At 35.6% G+C, this 19,675-nt stretch overlaps 2 protein-coding genes and 1 long non-coding RNA gene across 4 annotated transcripts; 1 reads left to right on the top strand and 2 right to left on the bottom strand.

Annotated features, from left to right (window-relative positions):
- Positions 1–763: 763 nt before the first annotated feature.
- On the bottom strand, positions 764–2,421 carry LOC128041938 (uncharacterized). 2 transcript variants are annotated; one of them, XR_008197093.1, is made up of 5 exons: positions 2,024–2,421; positions 1,753–1,829; positions 1,195–1,271; positions 1,002–1,088; positions 764–813 (listed from the first exon to the last, which is right to left on the bottom strand). It is a non-coding gene; the product is annotated as an uncharacterized LOC128041938 (long non-coding RNA). The 2 variants fall into 2 exon arrangements; XR_008197092.1 differs by having other exon boundaries at positions 803–1,088; positions 2,024–2,414.
- A 1,342-nt stretch (positions 2,422–3,763) lies between these two features.
- On the bottom strand, positions 3,764–11,671 carry LOC105771673 (uncharacterized). The gene is given in 8 exon segments (XM_052632650.1): positions 3,764–4,416; positions 4,610–4,749; positions 4,827–4,928; positions 5,111–5,263; positions 5,843–7,797; positions 7,800–10,290; positions 11,330–11,355; positions 11,638–11,671. Coding segments are annotated over 8 exon segments (5,181 nt in total). The 3' UTR covers positions 3,764–4,136.
- Positions 11,105–15,296, top strand: LOC105771672 (uncharacterized). The gene is made up of 2 exons (XM_012593083.2): positions 11,105–11,534; positions 14,238–15,296. The coding sequence occupies exon 2, from the start codon at positions 14,279–14,281 to the stop codon at positions 15,044–15,046; it is 768 nt and encodes a 255-aa protein (XP_012448537.1). The 5' UTR covers positions 11,105–11,534; positions 14,238–14,278; the 3' UTR covers positions 15,047–15,296.
- Positions 15,297–19,675: the final 4,379 nt, after the last annotated feature.

Genomic DNA, 19,675 nt, shown 5'->3' with positions numbered 1-19,675 from the left:
TTTAATATAAATATTCAATATGACTAAACAATTCAATAATATAAATAATATAAAATGTGAAATTTAATTTAATAATATAAATAGTAAATATAAATAAAATTATTACTATTTATGTTTAGTAATTTTTTGGATAATTTTGATTTTTATTTGAGAGTAAAGGTGAGAAGTAAAAGTTTAGGGAAAAATAAAAGTTTTGGGTAATAAAAGTTTGAGGGAAAGTAAATAGGGGGAGTAAAATTTTGGAGGGAAAATATTAAAAAAAATTGGAGGGGGGAGGGTTTGGGATAGATGAGAGGTGGGATGGCAATAAAAGTTTTAGGAGAAAAGTGGGAGGGAGTAAAAATTTTGGGGAAAATTAAAGGTTTTGAGGGTTTTTGGGAGTAAAATTTTGGTGGAAAATAGATTTTAGGTAGATTGGGGGATTGGGAGGGGAGGGGAGTCAAAGTTTTGGGGGGAAAGTGGGAAGGAGTCAAAGTTTTGAGGGAAAAGTAAAAAGGTTTGGGAGTTTGGGGTAAAAATATAAAATATTATAGTTTGATATTCGAATTATTTGAATTATTCGAGTTATTCGAATTCGAAAACTCAACTCGATTCGAACTCGAAATTCGAAAAAAATATTCGAGTTGATTCGAATAACTCGATTAACTCGAATAACTCGATTCGTTTAACTCGAAATTCAAATTTTTTTTCGATTTTTTCGAGTCGAATCGAGTTTTGCTCACCCCTAACGGTATGGCCTTGGTTTGTACGTATCAGAAGCTCCCCATTTTCCTCAAGAACGCTAAACCGTTGTTTGTTATCTTTTCTGACAGCCTACAATCAATAAACATAAAAACCATGAAATTTCTTTTGGCTGCAAAACGAACATTTTCCTTCTCATGATTGTTTATACACCAACATTTTGGAGACCAAGAATCTAAATTACTACTGGTAACAGCTCAAAGATCACTTATAAGTAAACAACAAATAGCATTTAGCTCAAAGAAAGAAAATGTTTATACATCAATAGCTCAAAGAACATTTCTGAGGCAGTACATGAACTGTCCTCTTTCTCCTCCCGCGTTCGGCACAACTCATCTGCTTCTTCCCTGCATTAGTAAACTGATCACTTAATTTGCTTATATAAAATTCAACATGCAAATACATGGATTTAGCAGCACTAAAAGGAATAGAATTATGGAAGAAGAAAACAACAATTTTTTTGTCGGCATCATCCAGCTTTTGCTTTTGAGCACCGTCAGCTGCTGACTGCTCACTAGGCGATGGATACACTGGAAAATCATTACCGAACATAATATTAAGTTGCTACCAACTATGAATTCAGTCAATTGATACAACAGTAAGTCCACATCTTCATCAACAAAACAACTGCACAATATATTTGCTACTTGAAGAGATTTATGTGCTTCACCTCATTTCTTTCCCATTATTTACATTTTAGAAAAGATTTCCATTCATTTCCTCGGCAGGGATTTCATTAACATTGTCTTTTACAAAAACTAGAAGTTTTTCATAAGAATTTCACGACACTACTTATTAATGTATTAGATGCTCAAAGAAAGAAATTGCATCAGTTGCTAGTTTCAACTGCCTAAAATCTCATTAGCACATTCATCATAAGAAGCCTTCTTTTCTGGAAAGATTACTGAATGCAAAACAATGATCTGAATTTATCTGTAGGACTATTTTTGAAATTTAACCAAATAACAGAGGGGTCATTAAAATAAAATGAAAATTTTAGCAAAAACAGACCCTTTGGTTGCGTCCTCTAAGGTATACAGCAGTTTCATGGCATCGGTGTATCTCAATTCACCAGCAATAGTTGAAATCTGCAAAAGGAGAAATGCATGTTAACCCGTAAACAGTCACCACCATCACCTTGACCAAACTGATTTGCAAACCAAGGGAAGGGAAAGGGAAGGGAAGGGAAAGGGAGAAGAAGGGTAACCAAACATCAGAAGAAACAAAAGAAATAATATGGGTAAAGAGGAAAGAAAAGCAACTGGAGTTGCTAAATTTTTACCGGACCAACAATCTCCAGTTGATTTGGGGCTGACCAGCGTGGTGGAGGCTGCTTCTCACCGGACTGGCATGCTGAACCAAAGGGCTGACCAGTGCGGTTGCTGCCATTCCCCCCCCCCCCAACCGCACCTCACTGGTATGCAATGGCAAACCAAAGGAGCCCTTAGTTACTAGTAACAGTCTTTCACTCAGTTTTGCCTCCTATAATGAAGACAGTCACAGTTTTTAGTGTATATAGGTACTATATATGTTGCTTTTAACCCTCCTGCACTTTGCTTTATATCTGAATTCTAGTGTTCTTTTTGTTATTATATGGTGTGTCATATGTATCGAACACTAATATGTTCAGTTTTTCGTAGTTTTTCATATGTTTGAAGGATTATTATACACTCGTACAAACGTTCTAATGTGTACAAACTCATATAGAAGTCCGGGTAACATAGGTTATAACACTGTGATATGGTATATACTCGACCTCTGTTTTCATATGAAATCACTCTTTTTTGTTTCACAGACAAAGAAAATTGCCCAAAGACAATACAGGATGTGAAGCTAATTAATGCTGGAAAGATACTTGAAAACAACAAGACACTTGCTGAGTCCACACTTCCAGTTGGTGAACTTCCAGGAGGTGTAATTACAATGCATGTCGTTCTGCGCCTTCCTTTGTCAGACAAAAACAATGGTAAATCCCCAGCATATCTATTTGATTCATTGCACATGAAAGTAGCTTGAGGGATATGACACAATATGCCTTCTTTTAACCATTATTACAATCGACCAACTAAATCACCAATATAGTATGTTGCCCCCTGGTGAACATTTTCTTCAATATACTTTCAGCAGCTATCATTCCATAAGTAACCTTAACATTTTGATCCTATTCCTCCTCTTCTGCATGCCAAAAGTTCCACAAAGTTTTTGCTTATAGGTGAAAAATTAGGGTTCTTTTAGTTCATTTCCACATGATCCATCTTTGTTTTCCTATTCTTGTCTCTGAGCACCCATAGCTGTTGGAAATTGGAAAACCGGGGTTCAAATATATGTTGTTTAGCACCATATTTGCATTATGAACTTTGCTTGATGTGCCTTAATTACTAATTCCCCACATTTTATCCAGAGAAACAACAGGATGATTCTCAAAAGAAAAGTAGCTGTTCATGCACAATATTGTAGCTGCTTAATCAGATCCGATACTGGTTTCTTCAATGCATTCCTGTTAGATTTGTTCTGATTGCAATCCTTCATCTTTACATGTTTGAGGCTTATTCTGATGGCTGCAGAAACATAAACAGAAAAAGTAGTATGATTTGGTTTTACTGGAATATCTTGCATTTCCTTTGTTGCTTCTGAAAAAAAAAGGGTAAAAGACAAGAAGTGTTCAATTTGAAGTTTAGTTGATTATGGATCAGAAAAAGATTAAAAAGTGAAATTTATAGGAGAAATTATTAAATTTTTTGTTTTTTTGTTGATACTGCTTTGAAAATGTAAATCCTTGTCACCTGCACAGTGGATAACCATGTTTGATTGTTTACAATGATCTTTTTTTTTTCCATTATACATGGAGTAGAGTAGACCTTAGATTTAGCATCATTACAATGAACTTTCCCATGTTAAAACAAGGTTGATTGAAACCAGAAAGGCTTGAGAAAAGCCTAGTGAAGAACGCAAGGTCAAGCAGAAAATCAACAAAGAAAAGGGCAGGTATGCAGAAAAAGGAAGCAGAGATTAAAGACAGGTGTGACACAAATATTGAATAACTGCTGCTAGTGATGAAGTGAAAATAGTTGTCAATAAAGAATTTCACTATACAATAGAAGAATTAAATCACTATGACCAGGGGAAAAAGGTCGAAGTGTTGCATCTATCTATACCTTATGATACTGTTAAACCCGTTACAGAGGCCGGGAAATTTATATTTATTTACATAAAATACAGCTGCTGTGCTTTTGAACATTGTGTACCAAGCTTGGCAAACTTGAACCCTGCAATAGCTTAATAGCCGGTGAAGTCTTAGGAAATTTAATAATTTAATGATAAGGAGCAGCAGGCATTAACTTAATCCTGTAAGGGGTCATTTTGAGGACATCCAGTGCCATGCTTGTTCTTGTGGCTCAGGAATGGTCCCCAGGAGAAGCTGATGAGGAGCGAATTAAGTTTTGACCTTTCCTCAATGCCCGAACATTCTTGAGAGTCATCATTAGTTTTTGTCTCTCTCCTTCAACCTCTGCAAATTGAAGGCTTAGCTGAGAGTATCGTTCATGCATCTCTTTTAGTTCAGTCTCTACAGCTCCATATCTGCCCTTTATCTCCAACATGTCTTTGATCAGTTCATTGATGTCCCTGAAACTTTTGAACACTGCTTCCTCATCATTGTGTTGTTTCAGGAAAGAGCTGCAGCACAAGAAAATATTATGTCAAATATTCTTTGATGTTTCCTTTCCTCAGCTAGGGTTAGTACTTTAAACATGCAAGCCACAGAAATTTTCTTGAAGCGACCTTCAAGGCCAAAGCAAGTTGTTTCCCTTAATCAAAAAGGTTGTCTCAGAAAAGCAGGCTAGTGTTATTTTCTAAAACACAAGTATACCTCTGAAAAAGGATGCTTGACTTCTTTGTTTGCAGTGCCTCCGCAAGCTCAAGTTCCAATGCAAGTACTCGTTCTAATGCATTTCCAGTTTCTGAATATTCATTAAACATAGGAAATATGCTTCCCAGTTCTTCATTCATCTGTGCATGGGCAAAAAGTGAGAACCTGATTGAATTACTCTATCAAAGTTTCATGGAAGAGGTCCATATTGATCCACCTTATCTAACTGCATTAATTCTTGCTGTAAACCTGGAAACTTGGTGTCGAAATGATGAGCATCTTTTGAAAGAACCAGATTCTCATTTTTCATCCTTTCCAGCTAAAAGCATAAAAAGAAAAAGAAAGAAGAGTAAATTAATCACCATTACTAGGTATTATCCTAAAGAAATTTTATGCCACAAATGTAATGATTCCCTAGCTCAACAATGTAAGAAGAAATTGCAATTGAATTCAAGATAGATCATCACTAACTGGCACCTTATGCTTTGACAATAAACATACCTCACTAGTTAGGTGGTCCATGCTAGATCTTAAGCTTTGAGCTTTAAAACGATCATTGATTAAAGCTAGATGCTTTGCATCACTGTTTGGCAAGTTGCATTGGTTGACAAGTGCCAGACTGTGAACTTCATGTATATCATTAGATACAAGATCCTGATAAACAATTAAGTAAATCATCACTATAAAGAAATTTCATTATGTAAATAGAAGAGTCACACAGTAGAGGAAGGATAAATGAATAGATAACATTTTCTTCAAAGAAACCTTCATCCAAGACTCTTGATAAAGGAATAGGATAAATTTGAAAATCGAAAAAAACTTTTTAACCAGTTAACATACAGTCTAAAGCACAAAATGCAAGATAGCTTATCAGAAGAACTGAAAGGGAGACCTTAAAGATTAACAACTTTGACGATGCTACTAAACCTAAGGCCTAGCCTGTGGACAGGTCTAGATAACATCAAAGTAAAAATAATGCAATTGTATCCTTAGGACCAAATGCATTTTCATTTGTTTCTTAGAAAGGCATACTTAGCATTCACATTAAGTTGATAATCAACATACTAAATGCTTAAATTACATCATTAAATCTAAGATAGTGAAAAAAATATATATGCAACACAATAGAATCATATGCCACATAAATATTATAGTAATATAGGTCATTCAAAAACTGAGAATTGTCAATTGAATCAAGAATAGTGAAAGATATAGCAAAGTTATAACAGTTACCTGCTCAAGTTGCGAATTTGTGGGTGCACTTGTACAGTCACTTCCATCATCTGCATCTTTGGAGTTTTTTGGAGTATCTTGGTCCAAATATTTAAGATCAATGTCCCTAGTTTGAGCATTATTGACAACCAGCTCATCAGAGAAGCAACCATCTTTCAGTTTGCCATCTTTTTCGTTCTGAACATTCATGGTTGATGTGGATGCCTCAAGCAATTCTTTCACTATGCTAAGTTCAACTGAGATTCTAGATTTTTCCTCCTTGCATTCTTGCAAAGAAGCTTCAAGTTTCTCTTTTTCTTCCTTGCAGCATTCAAGGCTTATCATTGAGCAATCCAATTCAGCTTTCATCAGATCATAAGCCCTCATTTTTTCACGCTTGTCTAAAACCAACGACTGTAACTCAGCCTCCAATTCCAAGATCTTAACACCCAGTTCTTCAATTTTCTTTAAATGAGAAGCTTCTGATTTCTTTCTATTCTCAATCTCATCAATGGCATCTTGTAATTTCCATAGCATTTCCTCACTATGCTTTTTGGAGATAGCCAACTGGTGCTTTAGTTCTTGCAGCCGTGTTTCATACTGTTCTTTGATACATGCAATTCGTAAGGACTCTTGCATAGCAGTTGGTGGTGCTTCAGATTCCCTCATCTCCCGAGCCTGGATGGACTCCGCATCAGCCTTATCTTTGAGCTCCTTCAAATGAATGGACAAGTTCTTGAACTCTTCAGTCTTCAAAATCTGTTCAGAAAGCCTTTGAGAAAGCTCATTACACTGATTCTGCAGCAGCAGCACTTCATCCTTACGCCCTACCAGTAAGCTTATCTGAGTGCTTTGTTCATCCAATTTAGCTTTGAGTACTAAGACATTGAGTTCCAGTCCTTCCTTCAATATCATCAGATCATCAATCTCTTCTTGGGAACCACCTAGTAAGTGCTTCAGCCTTTCAACTTCAAGAGCATGCTGATGTTTATCCTCAAAGAAAGCAAACTCAAATTTTTCAATCCTACTTTTGTAATCCTGAAGCTCAGATATTGCAGAGCTATTTTTATTTAGAAGCACCTTGTTTTCAGCCATGGAAGCTTCTAACTCTGATTTTAGGGAGTCCAGACTCACCGATAATCTTCTATTTTCTTCAATGCAATGTGCTTCACGAGCAAGACAATCATTAAGTATACTCTCAAAATTAAGATGCTTCTCTTGAAGCTCCCCAAGGTGTCTTTCAGAGCTGGAAAGTTGACAAACAAGGTCAGTGGTCCAGGTTTCATATTGAGTTCTTAAGAAAATGACGCTAACACCTGCAGCTACTGAAAGTTCATGCATTTCAGACAACTCAGATTCCAGAGAAGTAATAGTGGAAGACTCTTTGAGAGCATTATTGAGGCACTCATCATACTGCTGTAAAAGACTGCAAACTCTAGATTTCTCTGATTCTAGGTCAAATAGCATTTGCTTAAGATGGGCCGGTTCAGAATTCTGCTGATCAAATTGCAACAACTGATGGTGCTTCTCATTCATTTGGGAAGTAAGGTCTGTAACCATACTCTCTAAATTATTTTTGGTGCTTCTTTCTGCTTGCAGCTCATCATGCACAGAATGCAAACTTTCTTTCAAACCATTAAGCTCCAAAGCAAGATCGGCTGCCTCCTCAGATTTATCTTGTAAAGATTGCACCAACGTTTTGTTTTCTTCCACAAGTTCAGCCACAATCAACTTACTGCTTCCCAGATCTTCATTAACAGACTCTAAAACCAACAGTTCTTCAGCAATCTCCTTATTCTTAGAAGTAAGTTCTTGCAGCTCTGCTTCAAAATGCTGAAGATCAGATAAAAGATCTCTCTGCCGCTGTGCATAGGTTTCAACTTCAGAGCTATCCTTGAGCTTGTCAGTAACAGCTTCAATTTCCAACTGAATCTTTTCTACAACCACATTGGACAAATCCATTTTATCAACCATGATTGTATATCACGTTCAAACTTCTGTTTCATTAGCACCATCTCTGATTCTACCGCACTTAAAGACACCTGAGCCTTGTCTCTTTCATCCATCAGATCTTTCTTTTCCTCCAAGAGATGAAGAAATTTTTCATATGCATTATTCTGGGCCTCTTCTACCTCGACAATGACAGATGTCAAGTCCATGGATTCTCTATCCTGACAAACCAAGTCACTTGAGAGGGATGGTTCATCAAAAAACTTACCATAGGATGACAATAAGTTAAGAAACTTGTTTCGCAGAAAGTCAACAGTATTTTGCAGCTTTTCCTTCACAAGGTTCAATTCATCAAACTCAGTTTTGATCATTCTCAACTCATCCTGCAAAGAAGAGTTATTGTTTCTAAGATTATCATTTTCCAGAGTTCCTTCCTTCAATAAATTAGCCAACTCAGTTTTCTCCATGACACAGGCATCAAATTTGCTCTTGTAACTTTGGTACTCCATCAAGTGGCACTCCAGTTCAGTTACCTTCTCAGAGAGAAGATGATTTTCATGGGTAACATTTTCCACATTTGCTTCCAAAGCTTGTTTCTCCAAAGCCAAGTCATTATACTTGGCAATGCAAGTAGCCTTGTACTCATTAAGGGAATGAACATCATCGGTAGCTGTCTGCAGCCTTTGCATCAATAACTCCTTGGACTCAACAGAAAGTTCCAATTTCCATGTAAGCTCATCCATTTTCTCTTTCATTGTTTTCATTTCATCACTTGCTTCAAGCAAAGTATCTTGTAGAGTGTTTGAAAACACATCCAAGTATGCATTCTGATAATGCATTTCACAAACTTCTTCTTCAACCTTCTGATAAAGGGTTTCCTGCAAATGGAGGGATCTTTTCAAGTCTTCTAAAAGAATATCTCCACCCAAATGTTGTTTCTTCACCCCTACATACTGATTTTGAGAATGCAAGGGCTTGGTGGGTTGGAATTCTTCTGAATCCAGCCCATGGTTCCGCACCATCTCTGAGTATCCTCGAGAGTTTGTCTGTGAAGAATCTACAAAAGCTTGCCTGATAAGATTCTCATTTGTCTCAAACACAGACATAACCTGAGAAGAAAGCAGCTCAAGATCCTTTTGCAACTGGCCCACCGCAATTGAATAATTAAGGCGTGCCCTTTTCAGTGCTGCTTCTGCAATAATAGCCCTTCTTTCCAGTTCCTTGCTTAGAGATTCCAAATCTTGTTTTTCTTCGGCAAATCTCAAGACTTGTTCATTCATATCTTGGCGCATAGCCTTCATCTCAGCGTTAGCAGATTGCACCCTATACAAGCAAGTAGAATGCTCATTTCTGAGACTCTGCAATTCTGCCATCATCTGTCTTTGGTTTTCCTCAAGCTCCTGAACAAGAGCTTCATAGTAGCACTCCATCTGGTCCATTTTCTTTGCAAGGCTTTCCCACTCAGCTTTTGATTCATCCAACTCTCTCAGAAGTTCAAAGATTTTGCTTTTCATTGCATTAGAAGTACTCATAGAATCAGGTTCATGTGACACAAGGCCAGGCACAGTAATACAAGGTACCATGCCTGGTTCTGGTTGATAAAGTTCTGCATCAAAACTAGTTGCCGGTGTAAAAGAATTAGTTAAACTCATTTCTCTGGTACTCTTCATGTTGCATCTGTCGGATGGTACTGACCTAAGAATAAAAATTTCTTTTTGAGTTCCCTGTTTGAGATCTTGCAAGATGCCAAACAATGCCTCCAAGTCTGCTTGAAGGAACCTTTGGTCTCTTTCATGGTAATTCAGACATGCCTTGTTTTGAAGTTCCCTTATCTTTTCTTCCATAACTAAAAGCCCCTTTGAGAATATGACCTCTAAGTCTTGAAGTAAGTGATCCTGGTCTTTCTTAATGGCTTCTTTGCTGGTTAGAGAAGGGCACAGTGTAGAACTCGACATCCGCTCAAGGTCATCTTTCAACCTCGAGCACTCTAATTTTAAAGCAGAAACCTCTTTTTCCAACCTTTCTCCTGAAGAAATCTCCGTGACAAGTTGCTGAGCAAACTTCTCAGTTTCAGCACCTATTTGACTAGCATGATTTTGTAACAAGCTTACTTCCCTCTTAAGTTCCTGAATAGATGACTCTGCCACTTCCAAGCATCCTCTAAGTCTGCTATTTTCTTCGTAGACAACGGTTAAGTCATTATCCCCAGAATGGTCTGAACTCCAGCCATGAACCCAATTGTTAGTCCCCTGTGCCAAAAACCGATGATCTGAAGGATCTCCTTTCTCTTGCTGAGGGCTATGACCAAGGCCTGTCAAATCACCTGAGACTGTACTCTTTATGCTGTCAATTTCATGAGTACTGGAAGTATCATGCTTCTCTGCATATAAACTTTCTGATGTATTAGAAGAACCATCAAACCCAACAGCTGAGTCTCCATAGTCTTCATTCAAGCCAACATCTTCTTCAAGCGATGAGTGTTCTTTAGATTTTTCTTTAAATCTAACCCTCGGATTGACCTATGTACAGAACAAAAGGTAAAAGATTAGATTATCTCCTAAGAACAGAAGACAACAGGAAATCACGTACTGCTCATTCATAAGAAGCTTGCAACAACTGAAGAGCCTACAATATAGATTTTCACATAACTTGAACACCCAAAATTTCACCCCCAAAAAAAAAAGAAGAAAAAGTATATTTAAAGATACATCGAGTGCTTGTTGCAAATTGGTTTAATTTAGACTAAAAAAAAGTTCAAATTTCAATGTGAAAATAGTCACCAAGTTCAAGTTCTAAAAAATGATTTAACCCTTAAAAATGGTAACAATTTGTTTGCAGAAAAATAAGTAGTTATATCACTGGAAAAAAAACTGGGGTGGTGAAAACAGATTCCATCTAATTTGCCTGGAAATTTCATTATCTGCTGCTGGTTGCTGGCAACTAGCTATTGGCATTATGATCCTTATGTTGTCCATTATGATGCTAACCTGAATAATTAGATTATTTAGATAAAATACCCCTGCAAATTGATTATTTTTAAAGCTGTTTTCAGCTCTCTCATTGACAGATTCAACCTGATGTGGTCACGATTTGAATGGTATAATTTGGTCTAACTAGCTGGCATATGAAATTTTCATTGTAGTTCAATCTTATTGTTGGTTTTTTTTAGGTATCTTGAAACGTGTTGTACTACCATAAGATTCGAATTCAATTTTTCTTTTAAAAATACCCAACTCCTAATTACCCAATTTAATAAAACATGGGTTGAATTTTAAAAAGGCTTACAAAAAAGAATCTTTGAACAAAAGCATATCTGCAAATGGAGTTTAGGTTCCCCATTAGGCAACTTATGCATATCTTAATGATAATGATTCTTTCGTTCCTTATATTACTATTAGTTTAAACTTTAAATCTTTCTGTTTTTGGAGTTTTCCTGGTAGTCTCAAATGCACAGTTGTATTTCATTGTTGATGGGCATCAAATTGCTGTAATTGTTGTAATACCAATTTTTGCCCGGTCCCTAAACTAATTATAAAAACAAAAGCCGTGCCACGTCACCATCACCGTACGGCCTTGCAGCTGACCTGCAAACAGAGAAAACGACACGACAAAAGAGAAAAACCGTATTTCTTTTCATTTTTTTATTTTTGTTTACTTTCTCCCGGCCTATAAAACGAAGGCCGGGGCCTTTGTACAGTTTTTTTTACAGAGAAATTAAAAAACAAAAGTATTCAGAGAGAAATCAAGAAGGAAATTCTGAAAGGTGATTTTCAAATCTTTCTTCGTTTTCCCTATTTTCTTTGATTCTTGAGTTCATCTTTTAGGGTAGAAATAAAAGAGAAAGCAAGTTTAGAGAAAGGGGGTACCTCGCCGTCGAATCCTTGCTCTCTCTGTCGTCATCGGAGCCTGAGCAGGGGTTCAGAGATCCGTTTGAAGGATCGATGAGCCGAGCGAAAAAAAAAAAAGGAGCTTCAGTTTTTAGGGTTGATTTTAGTTTTAATGGTGAGACTTGAAACGTTGCCGTTTGTAGATAATGTGATAGCTTCAAAACGGCGCCGTCTGGAGGTCCGTGACCCGCGCGATGACCCGACCCGGGGAGGATCCGCGCATTCTGACTTATTGGGTTATTTCCGAAATCAGTCCGCCCCCTTTTCTGATGTGTTCGAATCGGTCTCACCCCTTTTTCAATTTAGTCTCACACTTTGCTTTTGTTTAAATTCAACCCGGTTTGCAACACGGCGTTTTGGGGAAACGGGATTTTTTCCCAATCGAACCCCATATGATTCGCGTGTTGTAGTATGGTTTTTTTTTATCTCATTAGTTACCTGTTAATTCGGTTTTGTTTGTAATTTAATCCTTTTTGTTATTTAGTTTTTTTTCATTAAGAAGCTTATTGTTATTACTATCATCAGTATTGTCACATTCATTCTTATTCTTAATATACTATTATATTATCACGTTTTACATATATATATGCATTGGTTTATTTTTAGTATACTACTTTATTTTATGGGCATCATCGTTTTAAAATTTTATATGTATTCATTTTTCTTACGATATACTATTATTATTATTACTTGTTTTTGTCTTATTCCACAATATGATTTCTCTAAAATCCACTTCCCACGTATTTCTTAGATTTGTATATGTATATACATACATATTTTACATAATACTATTATATGTGCATATATTTCTTATTAAATTGTTTTCATTATATTTACACGCATAATCTATCGTTGAGTTTACATTATTATATAGATAGCTTATTTCTTTCAAATACTTTAGCATCTTTAATCTATTTCAGATTATGTCAATATTTTAATTCATGCAAATTTATTTTAATCTTTTAATACATATATCAGATTTATTTCTTAAATTATGTTTAATCTTACATGTTTCATTGGTGTCATTTTGCTTGATTCTTAATTAGTTCCCTCTTATTAGTGATATTTACATAATGTACGAAATTATTATTATTGTGCTTGCTTGTATTTGTTCATTAATTGCCTATTGCTCATGGGTGTGCTTTAGTTTACGAATTATCATTTCGTGTTGTACATCACTATTCAATCGTTCCTTTATTTATTCATTCAAAAGATTACAAATGTCAAAATTACTTCATGCAAAAGTTTTCAAGATAACGCGATACTCGAAATTTAGAATTCTCGAGAAAATGGAGCCCTAACGTATTGGGTTCTAATTTTCCTCGTTGAATTTAAATGATCGAAAAACTTTTATAATCAAAATGCGTAAATAAAAAAACTCATTCTCGGAATTTGACGCTACGTGTCCTAATGTATTGGATGTGACATGTCATTTTCTCGAAATGAGATTTTTAAAAAAATAAGGGTTGTGTTCAATGCTAGGAATTTTGAGGAATCGTGCCCTAACGTATTGGGTTTCAATTTTTTATCTGATTTCAAGCAATTGAATACCCCTTTTAAGCTTCAAGAATTTTGAAAATCAAAAGACAAGCTCGTTCTCAAGGACTAAAAATGTCGTGTCCTAATGTATTGGGTATGACATTTTATTACTCTGAGATGAGATGGTCTTTAGTATTCACCTCGCTTTATCCAAGCATCCTTTGTAAAATTAACATTAATAAAAAAGGAAGAATCGTATTTTAAAATCTTTTCAAATTTTCAACATTAAGACATTAAACAATCAATTTGGTACCAATTTTGGCCGTTATGAGGGTGCTAACCCTTCCTCGTGCGTAACCGACTCCCGAACCTATTTTCTCAAAATTCGTAGACCTAAAATCGTTTTCAAGGTGATCCAATCACACCTCTTTAAAAGATCGGTGGCGACTCCCCATTTTCGTTTTTTTAAAGTTGACAACTAAAACTTTTTTTTTTGTTTTTCAAAAAAGGGTGGTTTCGACAGCTTGGCGACTCCACTGGGGACACCAAGAGAGTCAAGCCGTAAAATTGATTGTTTTTGTCTTATTATTGAAAATTGAAGATTTAATTAGAAAAATTACAATCCTCTCGTTGCATTTGTGTGTGGTACGATTATTGTAAATTAAGTTTTATATCCTGGCATCACATTGCATAAGACTGTCAGTCTTACCCTCTTAAGTGGGAGTGAGAAACTAGTCCTTAGTGAGGTTTTCACCTCCGTGCAGGATAGTGAATCGCTTTCGGGATACATCCGTACCTATGTCTTCGTGAGATTTTCATCTCCGTGTAGCCATAGGGAAATGTATTCCCTTGAACCGAACTCGGTCCGTATGAGCCTATAATGGGTAAAGATCGAGGAATCTGCTGGTTCGGGTACCTCAACTGTAGAACCAAGCCGCATATAGAAAACACTAGGAGCCCACCCTTGATCATACTGCGGAAACCCTAGCAGTTACCCAGATAGATGTTCGATTCTTTTATTTACTTGAAGTTATGTTTTTGTATATTGCATTAACTTATGGTATTTTTGCTATGTTTGCATGTCACTTCATATTCAAAAGAGTGTCGATTCAAGTTCGATTACTAAACTAGAAAGTTTGGCATGGAGAACGGATTTCTTGATAAAGTAGAGGACAATGCTGTTGTCCGTATGTGGTCAGAGAAAACACAATTAGAGAAAGGAGATAGTCTAGCCGGGGAACACACGTCAGAGTTGTGGGACTACAACCATATCAGCGTAACACAAAATAGTCAGTCGATAGAAGAACATTTGCGGGTTGTTCCCTCTGAATTGGAAATGATGAAGCAAGATTTTGAGAAGAGGAATGCAGAGCTTGAAAAGAAGATTGAACAATTGGAAGAAGAAAAGATGCACTTGGGATTAGATGTGGATGTTCAAAAGTTAGAGACTGAGAAATTAAGAAAAGGTAAGAACAAGGCTGAGGAAGACCTGGAAAGTTTGAAGACAGACTATAAGAAGATAAGGTTATCAATGAGAACTGCTGGGCTAGGGAAGACCTCAGAACAGTGGCGTCAAGAGATTCGGGAAGAAAAGAACAAGGCTGATGGATGGGAAAAGAAATTTCGAGAGGTTCAGACGCGAAACGGAGCTTTAGAGAAAAGTCTGTCGGAGAACCAAAAGGAAAAATGTGAACTAAAAGATAGAGTGGTCGAGTTAGAAAGATCTCTTCATCATTATCGAAGTCAAAATTCTGCGATGGAGTTGAAGGCAAGCTTGAGCAAGATCGAAGAAATGAAAGGAAGAATAGATGAGTTGGAATCGGCATTGCAAAGTTTTGAGATCCAGACTGAGCACTTGGAAATCAACGAAAATCGACAGAATGAGCAAATTCACCATCTTCAGAGTTAAGTTGAAAATAGAAATCATATCATGGGAGAAGCCATAGTTCAAATCCGAGAAGTAGCTGATCACCTGCAAACTTTGGCAGTACAAGCCGATGCACTGAGCGTAAAATATGAGCTGGAATCAAGTCAGGGACAAGAACTAGCTTCATTACTTAGAAAAATTAAAGTTCTGAGCATTAGGGCCAGAGCATATATGTAACCTGTTTTATGTAAAGAATTTTGTTTTCTAACAAAGCTTTCTAAATGAAATTGAATCAGAATCGACGCCTCTTTGCATTCATGCATTCGCATTACATCATATGCATTAGAGTCCACCGAAAGACCCTAATTGGTTAAAATTATTACAGCTAATCTGGAAACCGACAAAAGCTTACCGATTAAGCATCAATACGGTACTCGCCAAAAAACTAAGGAAACGAACCAAAGATTAGAGAAACTGGAGCAAATGCAAAAAGATATGCAAGAACGGTTACAAGTACAAATGCAAGAGCGTCTAGATAAAATCCAAGAGGACATGACGGAAAATTTGATCAAAGCTCAAAAAGATGCGATGGCTGAATTGACCCATCTACTGACGGGAGGAGTAGATAAAGGAAAGGGCCCTATGGCCAATCCTAGAGAAGGTAGTGAGGATCCGTTATATCCTTTGGGTTTTACCCCACCAAATGCACAGACCCAAGCTGAAATATACCCAAGGAGACCATCCGTCACAATTAGGCCCCAAACTGGTGTCTCAGTTCTCTTGATTTTCCTAGGAGGATCAAGTTTAAGCCCGGGAGATAACCCACCTAATCCTATCATTCCTGATTTTGATGAAGCTGCTGAAGAAGGAAAGGCGAACGTGGAATTACCAAAACAATGGGCGGATAAATATAAATGGTTGGAGGAAAAATTTAAAGCCTTGGAAAGCGCTGATAACAACCAGGGAATCGTTTTGCAGCTTGAAAGCTCATACTAACATTTAAATATTCATCCCTCCTAAAAATTTCCAATTACCCACTAAAATTCAAAATAAATATTCAATTCAGTCCTTAATCCCAAAACGATGAAACCTTGTTTTGCCCCTCAAAAATTAAGATGAAATTTTATTACATTGCAATGGTCAGCCACCAGATAATATTTTGCATATGGTTCATGAAGATATGAGTAGGAAGGTGCATACCAGATTATTTTTAATCTAAAAATTAAATTAAAATTCAATTTATCATAAAACATCCACATAAGCACATTTTCAAAAAAAATTCAAAGCCCAACTAATTAGCAAGTTAGCTTTTTCATGATTAATTCTAATTCTAATTATATAGATGGATAATAATTTCATGTATTTCATACTAAAGTATATTTTATTTTAGCATATTATTTGTGACGGAAGATTAACATTTTTTTTTATTTTTTTGATATAAAAGATAGATTTAGTCAAGATTAAATTAATCGAGTCCAAGTCACTTTAAAATAATCATCATGGAGTAGTTAAAAATTTTCATAGCATGGTCGCATGAATATAAATCTACCCAAGGGCCTTGAGATGGTGCTGCCAACAGAAAGACATGTGAAATTCGAACCATCCAAATATGTTGAAGTAGATCTTTAATTGCTCGTGTCACAACTGAATAATATTGCTCACCTCCATTTACTTCGATCACTTAATTTCAGTACTATCCATCTCAAGTATCATCCACTTTAAGCTGAAATTCTATGCTATTTGGAGCTTTTCTATTGCACCCCAAAATTCAGCCATAATCACCTAACAACAATAAATATTTTTTAAGAAACCAGCAATCCAAAAGTCATGATGATCACGTATTAGTCCGCCACTTGAAGCATGCCCAGACCTCTGACAAACTGCACCATCAGTGTTTACTTTCTACCAATCATCTTTAGCTGGTATCCATCTTATGAGTATGCAAGATTTATCAATTATGTGCCTCAAAAGGATACTCCATCTCATGATTGGACTGAAGATAACTATCTCTTAGAAGCTTTTCTCCAAAAACACTTTCGTTAAAATAACTTCATCTTTAGTATCAAAATGCTGTCTAATCAGTTCAAAGTGATCTCCCTTGATTCTTCTTAATCTACAAAGTCATCACTCGGCACCATGGAAATCAGATGGCTGAAAGCAGATTGGATGGGTTCAAAGTGAGCCCATTATTCCTTTTACCATCAACTAAAGTTTTACCTTTGAATAATTACAGTACTAACAGTTCCATTCACAGGTAATCGAAGTAATTCAACCCAACAAATCGAATTTTATTGCTTCAGATGGTTTCGGTTTATTGATTTTTTAAAAATAGTTAGTGGTACTAGTTTGTGTATAAAAATATTTTTAATATTATAAAAAATTATAATTTAAATAAAAAGTAAAATTATGCTTGGTTCGGATAATCATAATTTTTATTTTATTTTATAAATTAAAAACCAAGTTAAACTGAATAAATTTAAATAATAATCACACAAATTTAATAATAAACCCAACATTATAATTCAAATAGATTTTCAATTTTCTTACTCAGCTCAGCTCTAGGAGTAATATCTCATAAATTAAGAATATTGACTTCTACTTGTATGATAAATGGTTTAATAATTAAGGGGAGGGGGAGGGGGAGGGCTTTGTGGCTAGGGACCATGATGGAGTTGTTTTGTGGGGTGCATGGCTGAGTCTCAATGGCATTCATTGGTTTAATATAAATTTTATCTGATTTCAAGCAATTGAATACCCCGTTTTCTAAATAAGCCTCATTTTTTTGCCCAAGCCCATATTTCGGGCCTATATTTTTACCCAAACCCTCCCATATTTCGAGCGGGCCGTCGGGCAGGGCCGGGTCGCTCGGCCCATGAGCACCTCTAATACAGATTGAGTGATAACATATATACAAAATATAACATTCATGATTATTTCTTAAAAACAAGAATTTGTTGGATTCCTACTAACTAGTAGATTTGGGTTCCTAAGGTATGTATGAATTTGACAAATTCATACTTTTTTATACATGATTATTTCATATTAGTGCTTTCCTAATAGATTCCCAGCCCTTTTAACTTCACTCGAAAAGGCTATACAGTTGTCTCAGAGATGAAGTTTTGGCTCTGAAGAAATTCTGTATGATTGGTACGGTCATCATGATTTAACTGGCCTCGGGAATGTACAACCTTCATCACTGCACTTGTTCCTTTTAGTCTTCCTTTCTGTCTTCTTGCAACATCTTGTTTTAGTGGTTTACAAGGTTTCCTCATCTTACTGAACAGAAATTTTTGCAACATACATATGATAAGAAGCAAGATGAAAGTGCAGAAAATATAACTATTACTAAGTGAGGATAGATTTATTCAATAGGCTGAATTTGATTCGAGATAGTTAATGTTATTACTAAGTGAGCTATTTGCTTGTTGAAATCAGTAAGAGAGTGGACAAAATATTACTTAAGAATATAACTCTAATAAATGGGAATTACTTAATCCTACAACTAGAGAATTTGAAGTAGAGAAAAAGTAATTAGTAGGGGACAAAAGTGTTTATATGGAAATTCCTGTTAAATATTTTGCCATCCTATTTCCGGTTTTGTGTCGCATGTTTTCTTGGAAAGTAAGAAGGTTTTGTTATTATTATTATTATGATTAACAATGTTGATTTTTAGGGTCATTTGGTGCCTTTTAATGTGTTCTGTTGCTGGATATGTTTTTAATTATTTTTGTTAGAACTTTGAAGTTGTTGATGTAATTGAGTAGTTTATTTTGGGTACCGAAACATTGACAAAGTTAAAACTACAGATAGAACATGTTTAAAGCATAACTATATGGTATTCTGATTTTGCATTTTATTCAATTCTTTTTAAGGCCATCGCTTTTGCCTTTGTATATATAATCAAATAACTAGTAATATCACCCATTACGTGGTTTGATTTTCTATTTTAATAATTAATTAATTTTATTTTTAAATTAAATAAAATTCAAGTTAAATATTAAGTCTTTTTCTTGTTCATTATATTTGTTTTTGAAAATTAAATTAAAACTTCATGGTGAATAATATGTTGTTTGATTGAATTCCTTTAAACAAATTATCCTAATTGAATAAATTGTAATTATGTGCATTGTTTTAGTAGGTAAGTTGTTTTGTTTCTTATGTATATAATCACTTTAAATTTTTTTAGAAATATTATTTTCTTTTACTTTTAAAAAATGTTATTTTATTTTTGTTTAATAAATCATTTTTATCAAATTCATGTAGGCATTAAAATGCAAATTTATTTAAATATTTTTATTTTAATATTAGAATGGAGGACTACACCAAAACAGGCTTTTAGCGGCACCTTCAACGGCGTTTGGACAAAAAATGCCGCTAAAAATCAAGCATTAGTGGCGCTTTATGGAAATCGCCGCTAAAGATTGAGCATTAGTGGTGTTTTTATAAAAGCGCAACGGCGTCGTTTTATTATCTTTCGGGGCTTTAGCAGCGTTTTTAATAAAGCGCCGCTAATACTCGGGGCTTTAGCGGCGTTTTTGAAAAAGCGCCGCTAATGCTAGGGGACTTAGCGGCGTTTTGGGTAAAGCGCCGCTAATGATAGGGGCTTTAGCGGCGTTTTTGGTAAAGCGCCGCTAATGCTCAGTGTTTTAGCGGCGTTTTTGGATAAGCGCC

This window comes from Gossypium raimondii, chromosome 6, assembly GCF_025698545.1.
Source record: "Gossypium raimondii isolate GPD5lz chromosome 6, ASM2569854v1, whole genome shotgun sequence".
Taxonomy (NCBI): Eukaryota; Viridiplantae; Streptophyta; class Magnoliopsida; order Malvales; family Malvaceae; genus Gossypium; species Gossypium raimondii.
The sequence above is the reverse complement of the archived record's forward strand: the minus strand, read 5'-3'. Positions and strand labels throughout refer to the sequence as shown.

Coding starts and splice junctions, on each gene's coding strand:
- LOC105771672 (XM_012593083.2), top strand. CDS start 14,279: ATGGAGAACGGATTTCTTGATAAAGTAGAGGACAATGCTGTTGTCCGT.